Raw genomic sequence first — 16,401 nt, 5'->3', positions numbered from 1 at the left:
CTAACAAACGAACAATATATTTTGCTACCAGACCAGGAAATTTACCCCTTTTTCAAACCCCAGGTGCCGAGTGCCAAGCGGGGAGACAGCAGGTACTGTTTATGAAGGACTGGTATGTCCTCCTAAGGGGTCGAACCTACGTACGTCCTCCCGCTCCGGAGGCGGAGACACTGACCACAAGGCCATCCAGCAGCCCAGGGCAATAAAAGCTTTACAACATCTAATAGAAAATTGCCCTCATCACAGCTATAAACCCATTCATTTAAATTCTTCAATGTCAATTCCACCTCTAACAATAAAGATTATTTTCAGGGTATCAAAAACATGCATGGACACGAGTGGCACAAAATCTTCAAGCGTGGAGAAGTCTGTGGAGGCCACCCACCAGCAGGATTTTGGTGAATTAAATACATTGTTAGGTCTACTACAGGGTTGATCCTCCAAAAAGGAAAAACAGAACCCAGAAAAACTTTAATAAATCCTACAAAAGACCATCGAATTTCAAACATCAATTGATAAATTGATAATGAGGATTGAGGTAATTAATTAATTTTAGTCATAGAGAAAATTAAGTTAATTGATTAAGTAATCGATAAATTATTAACAATAATGAAAAGTGGACTGCCTTGGTGAAGGTCTCCATTCTCTGAGGGCATTAAATTCTAGTTTAACTGGAAATAATTCGCCATCAGTGTAAAATCCCATCGTTGATTTGCTGATCTGTTGTTTTTTATTTAAAAAAAACGTGGAACGGTCTGGGGCAGAATAAAAGTAGGGCGGTAGTAAAAGATATATTGAAAAGTGGTTAGGGAAGTGCCCCGGCCCACCCCCCATTGCTCTAAAAGGCCATCTAGCCCCCCACCCCCCACCCCCCACCCCTTCTGGGTTTCAGAGGAAAGCAGAAATTCACCTCTACTGTGCCAGAGACATGCCGAGAGTAGAGCAAAATTTTTATTGTCTTCAGAAATTCAGGATGTCCACGACTGGATTAACCCGTTAAATAAACTCGGAGAACATGGAGGAGGGGTTTTTGCTTTATTTCAATGTGGTTTTGAAAAAACATACATTGAATTAATGTTGCTTTGCTTCAAATGGATGGCAAGGTTGACGTGTACATTGTATAAAAAAAAAAACATTAAAACACACACACACATATTGTGAAAAAGAAATTATTTGGTGATCTTAACAAAGCGCGAGCTTTTTCCATTCTCTTGGTCCTGCAGAAGTCTCTTACTTCCCATCAATCTATACCAGCATTACATACGGTACAAAATTTGCATAGATATATATTGTAGGCCTTCAGCACTTGGCCCAAACCATAGTCACAGCCTATGACCCTGTTATATGAATTCAAAACATCTATCAAGATTTTTTTTTCAAATTAACATCAGTTGATAAAATGAAGTGATGCCAATCATAAAGCTTTACCATAGTTATAACTTCATTACTGTGTAGCTTATGATTATGGTTTTGTTTTTGTTCCTTTAAGAGCACTAGCAAGTTCCCGCACATCATCGCCTCCTGTGCACTTCGACCTTGAAAGGAAGTGGAGACCGCACGAGGGACCACCGGGACTTGAGGCTAGGGCTCTCTTCCCTAGAGGGTATTGTAAACGAGAACTGCTGAAGCAAGTTGGTGAAGAACAGAAACAGTTCCATCTTTGCAAGGGACTCCCCGAGGCAAACACGGCGTCCTGAAAGAAAAGGGATAAAACTTAAACCGTACATGAAAAGTAAATATACATATAACAAGACAGTCGTTAAAAGTTGCTGTGCGTCATAAATGAAAAATTTAATTTTTATAAAAATAAAGAAAAGAATTATGACGGCGGCAAGATGAAAATTGGTTAGGATTAAATAGAAGGGGCTTTAGGGAATTTCCATTATAAATCCAAAACGGTGTTCATTCTGTCCCGCAAAAATTCTTTAAGTGTATACAAAATTCGGAACGATAACCGTTGTTAATACCAAGGAAAAATGATTGTGTAGGGAAAGCCTTATTAAGCGAACAATTTATTAGGCCGGAATAAAAGTCCTAGGGATGGAAGTCAGGGCTCCAATATGATAAGTACAAGTAAGGGTTTGTTGGAGTACTGGGGTTAGTATATAGGACGAATGCCACCTGTACAAATCAATGGGTAGCGGGCTACGGTTCTTAGAAGACTTCAATTCCTGTTACACCAGCAAGTGCACCAGTTGCTGAACACGATGTCTTGCACAAGTCAATTTAGTCATCAGGATGTGAGAACCTGTGTTTCAGATTCAACAACAAGAATCGGCCATACGCAGAGAAATCGAAGTTGTGACTGAGCTTACTTACATGTACACAGGGATGTTTCGTGCGGACCATTTATTGTTTGAAAGATACTGAATCAAATGAAGCACCTACCAAGAGAGAATGGTGTCAAGCAATCTGGGATTTTCCCCAACTTTCCACTTTCGTCCAAAAACCTTGCTGGGTCAAACTGTTCTGGTTTGGTCCAAAACTCCTCATCAAAAAAGACACATATAAAACCTGCAGCTACGGTGGAACCTGCGGGGATGGTATAGCCCTGAGAAAGAGGAATTGGTGACAATGAACAGGTGACAATAACAATTAAAATAAATGAAAATTCTAAAACACAAGCCGAAATATTTTCATACCGTTAGCTTACGGCCAACCTTGGCGAAGGCTTTCATCAGACTGATGTGAGTAGATATTGACAGTCACTGACTGCTGGGTGGTACAGCGGCCAGGACCTTCTTGTAAATGTCAGCTAACGGTATGAAAATATTTTCGGCTTGTGTGTGAGAATTTTCATTTATGATCCAAGTACCGAGCTAATGAACATTTTTGTTCAACAATTAAAATATTTTTTTCTCAAAATAATACATATATAAGCTTTTAGGCAAAGTTCTTAGGGAAAATAACATTTCATTTACTATATATCAATATATATATATATATATATATATATATATATATTCTGTGGCTATTCACAATGTTTCCATACCGAAATCTCCACATCCTCCGTGTTTTTGTGTCCTGCAACAGGAACGATGCACCCAAAGCGCTGTATTTCCAGCAGTGTGGCCTCCGTATAGGGCAAGGAGGCACGGTCCTCCATGGAGACACGGCGGGAACCTATCACACTGTCAAGTTCATCGTGAACCTTCAGAAGAAAAGGTTAAATAATAGTGAAACTAAATGGACTGCGTTCAAGAGGAAGCCCATCAAATTAGAAGTAATTCGTAAAAGCAATGTTGTATTTTTTATAGTATCGGAAATGCCCCAAAGTCATACACATGTATTTCTATGTCTGAAGGCCGAGCAAAACTTCTGACATTTCGCAATTCAGACATTAAGAAATAAAACCAATCAATCAAAAGTAACTGATGTCATCATTTCTTTCTGGAACATCATTAAATGAATGTCTCATTAATACTAAGTAATTTAATTTTTAAAAAAATGTTGCAAAACGTCACAGCCAAGCACAGGGAGGGATGGACAATGATTCATCAGTAGGGCATGTACTATTTTAATTTTTTCACGAGAAAATGTACATTTGATTTAAAAATCTCGTATAATTTTAACTAGTTTAACCTTTTTCTGCACGTCTGGATTCAGAATCAATAAGAGCAGTCCCCATCTGAGAGTGGTCACTGTGGTGTCAGTGCCAGCAAAAAACAACTCTTCAACTGACGTCAACAGTTGAAAGTCTGTAATAAATCATATAAAAGCATTAAGACAAAATTATATATATATATATATATATATATATATATATATATATATATTGAGTATTTTATCAAAAGATTTTAAATCAGAAGAAAAAGATTAGAATAAACGCTCCCCGAAACATAAATATTCCCTTGAATATAGGGAAAGCATAATGGAGCCAGGGCGAGGCCTCTATTCTCGCAATTTGTACTTTCCAAGTAGTGTGTCAACGGAAAAGAAGATATCAAAACACTATTATTATCTATTATTATTATTATCCCCCTCCTGTTTTTTTTTTTTACCTGTGAAATAGGTTCCCTCTTTGTCTTTTTCACCCTTTATAGCTTTGATGTAGGCATCTGTGAAGCATTTTATGTTGTCCGGGTCGTATTCTGCCACATGTCTCTCGATTCTCTCTTCGAGGAATTTTCGTGTAGTTCCCATGCATTTAAAAGTGTAGTGAAATTTAAAAGGATCTCCAGGGATATATCTTAAAAATGGATACACAACAGCATTTTGTGCCAGCCTGAAATGTAGCAAAAGAATTCTGTCAAATATGATGAATGCTCGCACAACTCATGGAAACCGCCCAAGATAGCCCAAAACGAGGTATCCGGCAATACTTCACGTCATGCGAGACTCGAAAATGCGTGAGACCCTGACCAATCTGATAAACAATTAAGCACAAATTGCAAAAAAAAAAAATAAAATAAAATAAAATAAAAAACACTTAGGCACGGGTTATGTCGTCTTTAAAAGCAATACAAATCCAACACCTAGAAATGGTGAAATCTGTAATTTTTTATAATTTACATAAAAAAAGATGGCAAATTCCCGTGCGCGGGTAAATTCTGTCAACTTTTATTCGTTGCCATACTGCTTCCGCCATTTCATACCATTATTTCTGACCCACTCTCCTCCAATTTGGCAAAACCTCGTTTGATTTTAGATTAACAACACTCTTGATTACTTAAAGCAATAATAACTCTTCCTTTGAGATTCAAAAATCCGCATGAAATACATTGTAAACAACGCATGGAAATATATTCTATTGTATTTTACCACTAAAACGGCCGTTATTGTAGGAAAACTAAAATCTGTGCTTGTCAATAGGGCTTTCGATCCCTTTTTTCCGGTCGACAAGTGCATTCGTTGCTAATGACGTAATGATGTCATGCGGATTCTCGCGTTCATTCGAGACCAAAATAACATGGCGGGAAACCCTCAGACGTAAGTTGCGAGTTTTTGTACAGTGCGTCGGATAACGAAAAGCCCAGAATGGCACACATTGTGGATATAAATGCATTTTTAACAAAAACACGAATATATCTCATGAATCTTATATAGTGTTGTTGTTGTCTGCTTTTCCCGCGGTTTTAAGTAGGTCACCAGTGACTTTGCAATGTCAGAGAGAGCTCCGTCAGTTAAAATCTCTTAAGAGATTTTAACAAAAAACCGTACGTTTAGGAAAAAAACCTTGGATTAACTTTGAATGCAGGAATGGGGTCGTTGGCCATTGGTAAGTACGGGAAAATTGCCGTTTTTTCCAGGAAAATCCAATTTTTGGCCAAAACGAAGAGTTATTATGACTTTAAGATTTTTTTCCATCTTTTCCTCTGATGTAATAAATTCAATACAGATGTTTGCTTGTAATTGTGAGTAGGGCGTAATCCAAGTCACATCCTATTTTAAAGGAAGAAAGACGACATGATGCCACCAGATTATATTTGCTATCGTCCAGAATCTCACCAAGAACAACTGAACTAATGTTCTGGAAAACAGATCATCTAAAATTTAATTAACTGACCATCATTAATAATTATAATAAAATGATACTTCATACAAGAAGTACTGGAATTGTCCCATCAAATTCTTCATAATCTGCTGGAACTTTGGATCATCATATTGAAACCTGAAAATCGAAAAAATATATATATATATATATACAATGATATGCACTATAAATAATTTCTCAGTAGTGGTTAGAATTAAAATGACTTAACTAATTTGATACAGTTAAGCGCATTGTAGATATACTTAAACAAAACTTCCATATCCCACAAAGGCAGATGGCATGAAACAGTTATCTCAGCTACTTTTTTTATGTTATTGTCTTGACTAGTAATTCCTAAAATAAATTCCCAATCTTGGTGGGGAATATCATTTTCTGTGACCCAAATGTGAATAATTATTTTTTTATAATTTGCAGTTATTTTCTGCCCATTTGGATCATTTAAGGGGGGTAGCTGGAGAAGAAGGGGTTATCAACTGGATTTGCACGACACGATGATCGACCAATGGTCCATATCAATAGTCTCATCTTTGGAAAGTAGAAAGGTTTAAACCAGTGCAGATCCGGGTGTGGTTTGTGAATCTCACCTTTCTCCAAACAGTAGGAAGTTTGTTACATTGGATATGGCAGGCATCAAAAGCTGCTGCGGATCTACGGCCTTGCCTTCAAATTTCTGGAACTCGTCAACAAGATATCCTATCTCTTCTTGGATCGCCTCCGCGATGGAGGTCTTCCCCAGTCCAAAGTCACGTAAAGTCATCAGGGTATATCTCCGCTGTTGTTTCCACAGATCACCCCAGGAGTTTAATAAGCCGTGGACCATACCTGTGTCAGACAGGATAGACAGTTTGACAGAGAATCCATTTATTTTTTACATACATCACATGATAAATACGCTTGCTGCGGACTGAATGATAAATCATAAAACAAATGTTACAGAGCAACCACACCTTTGACTTTCTATCCATGTTTTGGGTCTAAGGGACCATTCCCTGACCATATCGTACAAACTGTGAATCGATCTATCTCCGAGGGGATTCTCGCTGAACTGCAATCAACTTAAGAGGCTTAGATGTCTGTCACGCCTTCTGAAACTGCTAATTATCGTTTATAACTCACTGCACACGGTTGTCATTATCGAATCAATAGACTACCCTAATTACTGATTAAAGCTTGACAAATTTATTTCTCCAAAAGCTTTGGATTCTAAAAATTTAACTCACCATTTTGCGTAGACCACTCGGTCCAAATAAACTTGGTAGGTCTGTCAGTGAATAAATGCCCCTTCTTGATGAAAGCTTCATGGATGGCCTTGTGGGTGGTCAGGATAAAATCATCGGGGCCATCAAATCCATTGCGGAACCTTGCCATGGGTCTCTTCTTGCCCAGATCTTTAAACAACTTATCCGAGTCTACGAAGCTAACTAAGAGTTCACTGAAGGGGAACCAAAACTCCTTACGTGGCAGGTTTCCTTTAGGCTTGAAATAAATATATAAATAAATACATTACTTGAAATTATTTTAATTAGACGATTAATAAGCTCAATTCTTAATTATCATTGATTTATACATTTATTTAGTAATCAACTAATTGATTAATGGCTCACCACCAGAATCTAGGCAATTCTGTCCCATACCAAAACAAATTTCTAAATATGTACATAAATTTAGACAAAATGAATGCGCTTGATTCCTGTAAAGTGAGCATATTTCTTACACATTATGTATGATAAACAAAGAAATGAGAGAGAGTGATATTTCAATGAACTAAGTTATTCTTCTATATCCAACTTCGGGGGATCTCTCTCTCTCTCTCTCTCTCTCTCTCTCTCTCTGGTTGAACTTATTAAGTATTCATCCTACCTTTTCACGTCGTCTCCATAACCACACCACGAGGAACGTGATGATGAACACGAGCAGCACCGAAGTGGTTTGGGAAATATCCATTAGTCCCTTCATATGTAAAAGAAATACAGGTAAAGTTAACATTCGTGCAAGCAGGCAGTGTCAGTTTAAACACGAAGACTGCAGTCTTTTACCATGGTAAAATAATACAGCAACATGTAAAGGTATAGTCCAACATATCAACCACAAGCAAATGGGAAGGCTAAGGAAAATAGCCTCACCCTCTCACTTACTTTTTCTGAATAGTTACCCCCACCCCCACCATCACCACCTCATCCCTAATACCGCCAATAAAGGCTATATTTGATATTGTTCCTATTTCCAGGCCTATAATCAGCAATATTTTGAGGGTGGCCTGTTTTACCCCTTACCTACGACTGAGACTCTACATGTAGCTGATCATTCAGTACAGAGCCTTAAAGTTTGTGTATGATGATTCTGAGTCTAGTTATAGTACATTACTAGAGAAAGCAGGGTTATCTACTCTTGAGCTTTCTAGGAATAGAGCTGTAATAATTGAAGTGTTTAAATCAGTAAATAAGCTCTCCCCACCTTTCATGTGGGATTTGTTCAGTGTTAAAGAAGTACCTTACAGCTTAAGGAACTCAAATCAGTTGCTTCAGAAGCACTGCAGGACAAAATGCTATGGATTAAATTCATTAGCCTACAGTGGTGCTAAACTATGGAATATGTTGCCAGTATCAATGAAAAATTGTAAAGATCTGGACACTTTTAAAGGTATGGTCCAAAACTGGACACCCCAGTCAAACTGGAAATGTGAATTGTGTGCAAATGTATAGCCTAAAAGGCATTCTGGTTTTAAATCTCAGGTAGCCTCTAAGGCAACATCTCACTTTTATACAATCAATAGTGTTAAACACTTAAATACTTTTAATATTTTCTCAGGTAAAACAACTGCATATAAAAATAAATTATTTATTTATTTAAATTTTATATCACTATTATAGTACTTCACATTAATTTATTTCATTCTGTCGGTGATATTAGCCTGCTATGGCTAGTGTTGTGCTTGTTGGAAAACTGACGTGAAATAAAATTATGTTATGTTATGTTATGTTATGTTATGTTATGTTATGGCCCAACTTGAAAAATGTCAGAGATCCTAGATCATCGAATTTCTAGTCAGTCAGTCACCTTTTTTCGGTCAAAGGGCTGGTTTTCTCGCCCCCCCCTCCCCCCATTCCCAGCTGCCTACGCACTGGCCTGTTATTCGCCTTTAGTAGATGGCCGACTTTTCTGTTCTTTTCTGGCCAAAATGGCGTCTCTTTTATTATCTCCTTCCTGTACCCCCAGTTACGAGTCTGATGCAAACACGTTGCTGTCCCAAGCCTCTCATCATTTCACACCTGGTGACCTGACTAGGTGGAAATATTGACGATGTGGACAAAATCTAACATCTTGGGAGCGACTTTAAAGGCAAACAATTTGTACTAGAAGACTTACAATTTGATGGTGTGATACAAATGGTGGCCCCATAGGATTCGTACAGGTAAGGGTAAGTCTGGGTATGGGGTTTTAACATACTTAAAAGTATATGGGACGAATGTCACCTGTATAAAGTAAAAGGGAACGAACTACGGTCCTTAGCGGACTTCTATTCTTGCCACACCGGCTGTAAAGCATACAACACATAATACTTACCGGCATTGACTGGTGTATTATTCGACTTTAGTCCAGCTGCTCTGTCAAAGGCGAGCACTGGCTTATTAAATAGGTCAGGTCTATTTTTAAACCTGACAACCACTCAAACCTGATAACAAAGAATGCACATTGTACAGACTGTACAGGTATGTCCACTATGTCATTGAAATCCAGACAGATATTAAGACATAGGCCAAATAGAAATTTTGAGTAAGTAAAAGTTTAATACAGTACTAGTTATTTACTGGTCTTAGCAAAGGGTGTGCTCTCTGAGTATTTTTCTAGGTATTATTATTATTATTATTATTATTATTATTATTGAAAAGCACTCAGAGAACCGATCGAGGACTTAATCTCTAAAAAATTATAAACAACTGGCAAAAAACTAAAAATTATCTTTTCCTTAAAGTCATGGCGAAAAACGCCAAATGTATGTTACATGTATTCAGGCATCAGCCTCAACTGCAGAAGTTGTAAACTATAGACATGACTTAATGATTTAATATCCAGTAGCGACGTACAGGTGGTCTCTGAGAAGTGACTTTCATTTCAGTTACATGTAGCACTCCGAGAGCGCAGACCTCCGCCAAGGCAGCGATTTTTATTATTATTATTGATTATTGATTGATTATTGATCCGGATCACCACCAAAAATTTATCATCTCTTCCTTGGCCCACTTCTGACAGTTCCTGAAAGTTTCATCAAAATCGGTCCATAACTGTTTGAGTTGTGTTGATGACAAACAAACAAACAAACAGACAAACAGGGATGAAAACATAACCTCCTTGGCGGAGGTAACTACTTAAAAGGCTTTGATTGAACAACCTTATTTCCTAAATGAATACAATAATCTGGTTTACATGAATAAAATCTCACGTTATGATGTCAGGTCAGGTCGTGAAAATAACAACTGTGACATGTAATATAAGTCAAGCTGCAAACTATAAAAATAATATATTTTATTGTCATTACCTAAATGAATCCAAATTTCCATGCTCAGGTCTCTGATTTTTATATCGTTTTCAGCCCTAATCGTCTACCTGACCTAGTTTTTTTTTTGTAAATACATACAAATACTGACCTTCTTAGTAGTTCTTTAACGATCGAGGTTACAGTAAAAGCTTACCGACATTGACTACACAAGTAAACAACAAGTGGGAATGATCTGGGCTCAGCGCGGGTCTAGTAAAACCAGCTTATTTTCTTGCAGTAAAGAAATTGAGAACATGAGTAATCCTCAGGGGCGGCTTTAGGGGGTCTTCTGGGTCTTCCGGAAGACGGTCAGATTTTCAAGTTTACATTGACGGGTATTTATTTTTTTCTGTCGGAAGACGGTCAAAAATGGTGGAAGGATCAACAAAGATAATTTGGAAGACTGTCAGAAAATATCTCTGGATCCGCCCCTGATCCTTTCCACAATATTGCAGGTACACATGCAGTCATCAGCTCATGTGTGTACGTTAGTACATGTACGGTGCTCGGACCAACAGTCACTGTTACCAATATTTCAGCATTGAAATTTGTGAGAAAAGATCGAGACACTGCTATCGTCATGAAAAAGATCACGCTGGCGAAAAAACTTACTTCATGTAGCGATTATCTGACAAGGTCGCTTAAGCTCTGATAGAGAGGCAATGGCGTACACTGTATGCACTGCACTTTATTATTGCATACGGCCGATGTAAAGAAACTAAGAGTCCGTGAAACAGAAAATCCGCCCTCCATTTAGCCATTATGGTTAAGGTTAGCCTGACCTAGGTGGGTCAAATCTAGGACGAGGCTTACCTGTACAAATGAATGGGAAGCGGACTCTCTGTCAATGGGGGACTCTATGTCGCGTCACACCGAAACTCTTGGATTGCTTGTGGTGTATGCCACGTGTCCAATCTATCAGTAGGCTGTATGGTATTTATGTGACAAAAACAACATGAAAAACTAAAAAAATAAACGGCCACATAATTTGCGAAGCAATTTTATTTTTCCAAATCAATCAAAATTTCACAAAACCAAAAGAATCAAAAACTGATTACCAAAAGTTAATTATAAAATTAAATAGAATGGATTACGTCTAGTAAAGTTTGTTGTCGGTAAAACGTGAAAAATTCTCAGAAATTCAACAAATTTCATCTCACAAACAGGTAGATTTTAACTAAAACAGAAAAAAAAATATTATATGAAATACACAGAACGGAAGTTCTTCTAAAAATACAAAATTACAGATTACGTTTGGAAAAAAAAGTACAAATTTGTGCTACATTGATCCTACTGGAAGACCGTATCCAAAACCGGTGTGACAGGAATGGTAATCCTAGGAAAGGAAGTTCGGGGTCCCGTATGATAACTACAGGTTAGGGTTAGTCGTAGTATTATTGGGTTAGTATTTGAGACGAATGCCACCTGTACAAAGTGATGGGGGACGGACTATGGTTCCTAGCGGACTTCCATTCCTGTCACACCGGTACTTTACTTCAGAATTACCATGCATCTTCATCTGCTCATATAAAAGTAATTTGACTGCCTTTTACTTACAAATTGAAATGAATTGATGCTTTACGTTTACTTGTTTGCCAAGAATTAGTAAGGTTATTTCGCACAGTTTCACTCCTCACTGTTTCTTTCTTTTTCTTTTTTTTTTTTTTTTTGTTTTACTTAAGCAAGAATATCTGTCACTAAAATTCACGCCACCCATATTTAAAATAAAGTTGTTATGGATACAATGATGAATAATACACTCGTATTATGCTATAACGGCAACTTGATGGTTTTTAAAAAGAGACATAGGCAGAAAGAAAATCAGACTACTTGCGTAAGTAAATGCATATAATGGCAAAATATTTGACCCAAATGGGCCTGGGGCCGGTTTCACAAAGCAGTAGTTAGTTAGAACAACTAACTACTGAACTACCTCGCTAACGAGCAAACTTAGCGATTTTCGAGGGGTGTTTCACGAAGCAGTAGTTAACTCATCGCTAAGTTCAGTCGTAAAGTTCGGTCGTTAGTTCTCTCGTTACTCACCGTAGTCTCGAAACAGTCTACCGGAAGTGGAACTCTTGCGTAAAAGTGTCGCGAAAGCACTAACTCTCCAATTTCCGGCGGCTGGAAATGCATAAGAACGTCTGCTTTGAGGTCGTCGTAAAGGATCTCCACCACCTTTTAGCCGCTCTTTTTGTCACAGCTAGGCGCAACCTCTCGTAAATTGCATCATCGCGTGTATATTCTAATAGATTCTGCCTTTCATGAAAACGTCGTAGTCTACGTTGCCGTCTGGGGGTACGGATAGCAAAAAAAGGTCGTCGCCATATTGGATACAAAGACAAACGACAGACAATGGTAACTAAGCAACCTTTTTATTTCACTCATTACGCATGCGTACGATGAAACTCTAGAGTTAGCGACTGGTCTGACCAGTCGCTAAATATCCATGGTAACAACGACACAATAAAGAGCGAGAGAACTAGCGACTGCTTCGTGAAACGGCACTATAACTAGCGAGAGGCTAACTACCGATCGCTAACTAACTACTGCTTTGTGAAACCGGCCCCTGGTGTTTAAGACACATTGCTAATTAGTCACACATATATACAGTATATACATTTACATATACTACTGGTACCCCAGTACATACATACTGTACATACACACATACATACATACACACACTGGACAAAAGAAGTGTCACCCCCTAACTCGGAGTAATAAAAGTATGCAGGTCTTGGGTACTTATAATGCCTGTTCTACTTATAATGTGACTAATGAGTATAAAACCGCTATACCATGGAATTGTATTGTTGGTCTCGTACATGTACAGCAAATGTTATTCCTGTCTTCCTTCAATATGACAAGATACATCATACAGGCAATTATCTAACGGTTATAGGTGCAAGTTATTAACCTGAAGAGGCGGAATATAAGCAATGTCAGAATATCGATACAATTGAATTGTTCAGTCAGAACCGTGCAGAGGGTCTGGTCTCGGTATAGAAACACTGGATCAAAAGACAAATTGCCTCTGATGGGTCGTCTAAGAAAAAATACTGGCCGTGAAGACCGACGACTGATTTTGATGTCCAGGTTGTCAAAGTTTGACACTGCTTGTCAGTTGACAACACAGTGGAACAATTTCACACATAAGTATGTGTCTGTGAAAATTGCTAGGCGTCGGTTACATGCTCAGAGAGTGTACAGCAGGGTAGCAAGACTGAAACCTCTTAAATCGTTACAAAACAGGCAACGTAGAGTAAACTAGGGTCAACAGGATCTGGAACTGGACAGTTCATGACAATTGGTCCTATATATTTTTTCTGATGAGTGTCGCTTTGGTCTGACCTCTGATGACAGACGGGTACTATGCTGGCAAACTGCTGGTAAAGCATTTGAACCACATGAACTGAATTCTCGAACCCGGAGCAGCATATTCATCATGGTGTGGGGCTGCATCAACATCCATGGCTTGGGCGAATTGATAGTGGTTAATGGAAACATGAATCACTAGAAATATATCGATGCTTTGGAGTCAGGCTTGCTACCATCTATTACTAACATGTTTGGTGACAGGAATTATCCATTTGTTCACCAGGATGACAATGCTCCTTGTCACTGGCCCAGAGCAGTTGATGATTGGTTTGACCAACAGGACATTCGCAGGGTGATGTGGCCTGCCCAGAGTCCGGATGCAAACATAATAGAAAATGTGTGGAATGATATGTCAAAACTTTAGACAAATGCCCGTCTAACCAACAGAGAAACTCTGTTATATTCAGTGTTTCATGCTTGGGCCAGCATAAGCCCTGAACGCATCAGACAATTATATGAAACCTTGCTTCGTAGACTGGCACCTATTATTAGGTCACGAGGCTATGCCACTAAGCACTAATTTTGGACTTGAAACTGCATATTTTGGTAGAATGTATATTTTGTTCTCATTTTGTGATTTTTTTGTCAAATTTGATGTTAATAAAATTATACCAGGAGCATATCATTCCACAGTCATTTATCTCCCCCATAGTATTGGCTCAGTAGGGGTGACACTTCTTTTGTCCAGTGTGTGTACATGCATACGGTAACGTTACCCTTTGTTATCAGGGCCCCTAAAATAATATAGAACATCACACTGTGGGGTTCTGTGGGAATAGGTGGACAGTCTGGGATAATGTGAATGCCCTAGCCCCACACACCCCTTAAACGGTGGCTCTGCAACTAGAGGGGAGGGGGGGGGGGGTAATTGCGGTGTCCTGTGTTATTATTCAGCGGGACTCTGGACTTGGATGTGCAATACTCCGCACCTAGGCGAGAAATCCCCCCCCCCCCCCCCCCCGGGCTAAATATAAAGAGTATGTCTGGCGAGGAACGTGTTCCTCAAAATTGCTCCAATAGCGCACCCTGTGGTCAGAGAATACGGGTACGTATTAGTAAGCAAGATCAGCGTCCCCTCACTCACTACACCCATCGTACGTATACGTAACATATACATGTACCAGTAAGAAAAATGAGACCCCCAGTGAGAATGGGGTTTAAATGTACATTTACAATTAGAGGCGCCAATATTTAAAAAGGTCACACAATAAGCAACATTTCCTTTCAGTGCAGCATTTGAGAATATAATATCTATGTTGCTGCTAATTATACAGTGTAAACGACACCAAATTTGCCTGCAGTTGCCTGATCGTTGCATTTGAATCTTCAAGTTGCTGACTCATCCCTTCCATCTCTTGTTTCAATGCTTCATTTTCCCTGCGGAGTTGGCCAAAGCACGGATCAGCTGTCGGACCTTGCAATTCAAAACATGTAGACGTTATAATTTTATCACAATAATGAGCAATTTTGTAACCTATCGAGCACCTAACATATTTTAACGCAATTATCAGAGATTACAATTACTCTACCGTAAAGTTTTACTATACCGTAGCTGTTGACAACTTGTGGTTTGAACCAATGATTTTTATCAGCCTTTATCAGCCTTTTATCAGCCAGATTTTAATTCAAAATAACGTTTTGAACGTATGTATGAAAACTTATATTAACGTTATAAGAGTGTGTGTATTGATTGTGATTCTTCTAGTAGTTTAAAGAGTGTGTTTAAATCAATAGTGATCGGAAATAAATTGCATGGATTTCAAAAATAGTAAATTAACATCACTTCGCCTTAAAAAAGTACCTTCAATAGCTTTGGCCAGTTTGGGAATAAAATCTTGGCAATCAGCGGGGATGAACTTTCTGACTTTGTAACAACTTGGCAGATCCGACGGTTCGAAGTCCAAAAGCACAGGAATCACCGAATAACCTTCCGTGTCCCTTGCCTTGACCTCGGCCACATCTCGTTCATGCTTGCACCACGTGCTTTTCATTAAGTTCTCAGACACCATGACCACAGTACACCTGGACAATTCCACGGCGTTTTCTATGCAAGAAAATATGCTTCTTCCGAGTGGGAAATCACGTGGTGCATAACAACAAAGGATTCCACGTGACTCGAGCTGCTCCAAAACTTCTTCGACTTTGGAATTATCCTCACCGCTGTGAATCAGGAACGCATCATATTTGTAGGATTCAAGCTCCATGCTAGGATAATAAAATAAGTTTTAATTATAGAGCAAGATAATAGCTAATTCAAGTTTCAGAGCCCAGGCTGACCAGTTTCTTTATTTCAGTACTTGTAGGCCTATGTTCGGTTGTCTGCTATAAACTTACCAGCGAGAAATATTAAATTAGGGCTTACTTAGCTAAGGACAAACGTGAGAGGTGTATTTCGTTTTTCGTTTCACGTTCCTCTCTGGTAAAAAAAAAAATGTAGAAAGATTTCATATAAAGTATTGTAAATATCATACCCGATTTCCTGGCTTTGTGTTTCTAACGCAGCTGGTTGACGCTCTTGAAGCATAAACTGGGCTGCTGAAAGTCCTTCACAAAAACCTTGGTAGTGTTCCGTAGACATATTTATGATCTCCATGACGACAGTAGCATACTGTTCTGCAGCAAGTTCTGAAACACACAATGAAAGTTTTATATCGTTTACAAATCGAGTCTGGAAAACGCACATTACAAAATAACAAACAATTAACAAAAACAAAAATGAAATAGCTATTACAAGTAAAATATGTCACTTACTATGGAAAATTACTGAACGAGCTGTATACACTTCAGAAGTATTCTGTCATTAAAGTATGATTTAACTTTAAGAACCATAAACATGCCGGTGTAACGAGACATCAAATCAAGCAGTCTGTGTTCAAATAAAAATTAAAAAAACTGAAATAGCGTTCAGGTTTAAATAAGATTTACGGAATGAAAAAAGGTAATAGTAGCAAAGCTATTCATACGTACATACGGTCATATTCAGAGTTAT

The 16,401-nt window shown here is 38.4% G+C and overlaps 2 protein-coding genes across 3 annotated transcripts in view; both read right to left on the bottom strand.

The window, feature by feature from the left end:
* Positions 1 to 1,018: 1,018 nt before the first annotated feature.
* Positions 1,019 to 9,210, bottom strand: LOC106162627 (cytochrome P450 2U1). 2 transcript variants are annotated; one of them, XM_086996778.1, is made up of 10 exons: positions 9,059 to 9,210; positions 7,355 to 7,450; positions 6,715 to 6,970; positions 6,079 to 6,316; positions 5,543 to 5,611; positions 4,002 to 4,225; positions 3,583 to 3,698; positions 2,993 to 3,151; positions 2,389 to 2,551; positions 1,019 to 1,693 (listed from the first exon to the last, which is right to left on the bottom strand). In XM_086996778.1, exons 1-10 carry the CDS (start codon positions 9,062 to 9,064, stop codon positions 1,512 to 1,514), a joined length of 1,509 nt encoding a protein of 502 aa, XP_086852904.1. In that variant the 5' UTR covers positions 9,065 to 9,210; the 3' UTR covers positions 1,019 to 1,511. The 2 variants fall into 2 exon arrangements, with proteins under 2 accessions (XP_086852904.1, XP_086852905.1); XM_086996779.1 differs by having other exon boundaries at positions 7,355 to 7,444; positions 9,059 to 9,172.
* Positions 9,211 to 11,670: 2,460 nt separating this feature from the next.
* LOC106162626 (uncharacterized) overlaps positions 11,671 to 16,401 on the bottom strand; it is a 29,132-nt gene continuing 24,401 nt past the window's right edge. Inside the window, exons 17-19 of the mRNA XM_086997648.1 lie at positions 15,884 to 16,037; positions 15,214 to 15,617; positions 11,671 to 14,826 (exon numbers count right to left, since the gene is read on the bottom strand). Coding sequence (XP_086853774.1) covers positions 14,675 to 14,826; positions 15,214 to 15,617; positions 15,884 to 16,037 — 710 coding nt within the window. The 3' untranslated portion in view covers positions 11,671 to 14,674. The remainder of the gene's footprint in view (positions 14,827 to 15,213; positions 15,618 to 15,883; positions 16,038 to 16,401) is intronic.

The sequence above is a fragment of the Lingula anatina genome, chromosome 10, assembly GCF_051362555.1.
Source record: "Lingula anatina isolate TDL-2025a chromosome 10, LinAna3.0, whole genome shotgun sequence".
NCBI classification, from domain to species: Eukaryota; Metazoa; Brachiopoda; class Lingulata; order Lingulida; family Lingulidae; genus Lingula; species Lingula anatina.
The sequence above is the reverse complement of the archived record's forward strand: the minus strand, read 5'-3'. Positions and strand labels throughout refer to the sequence as shown.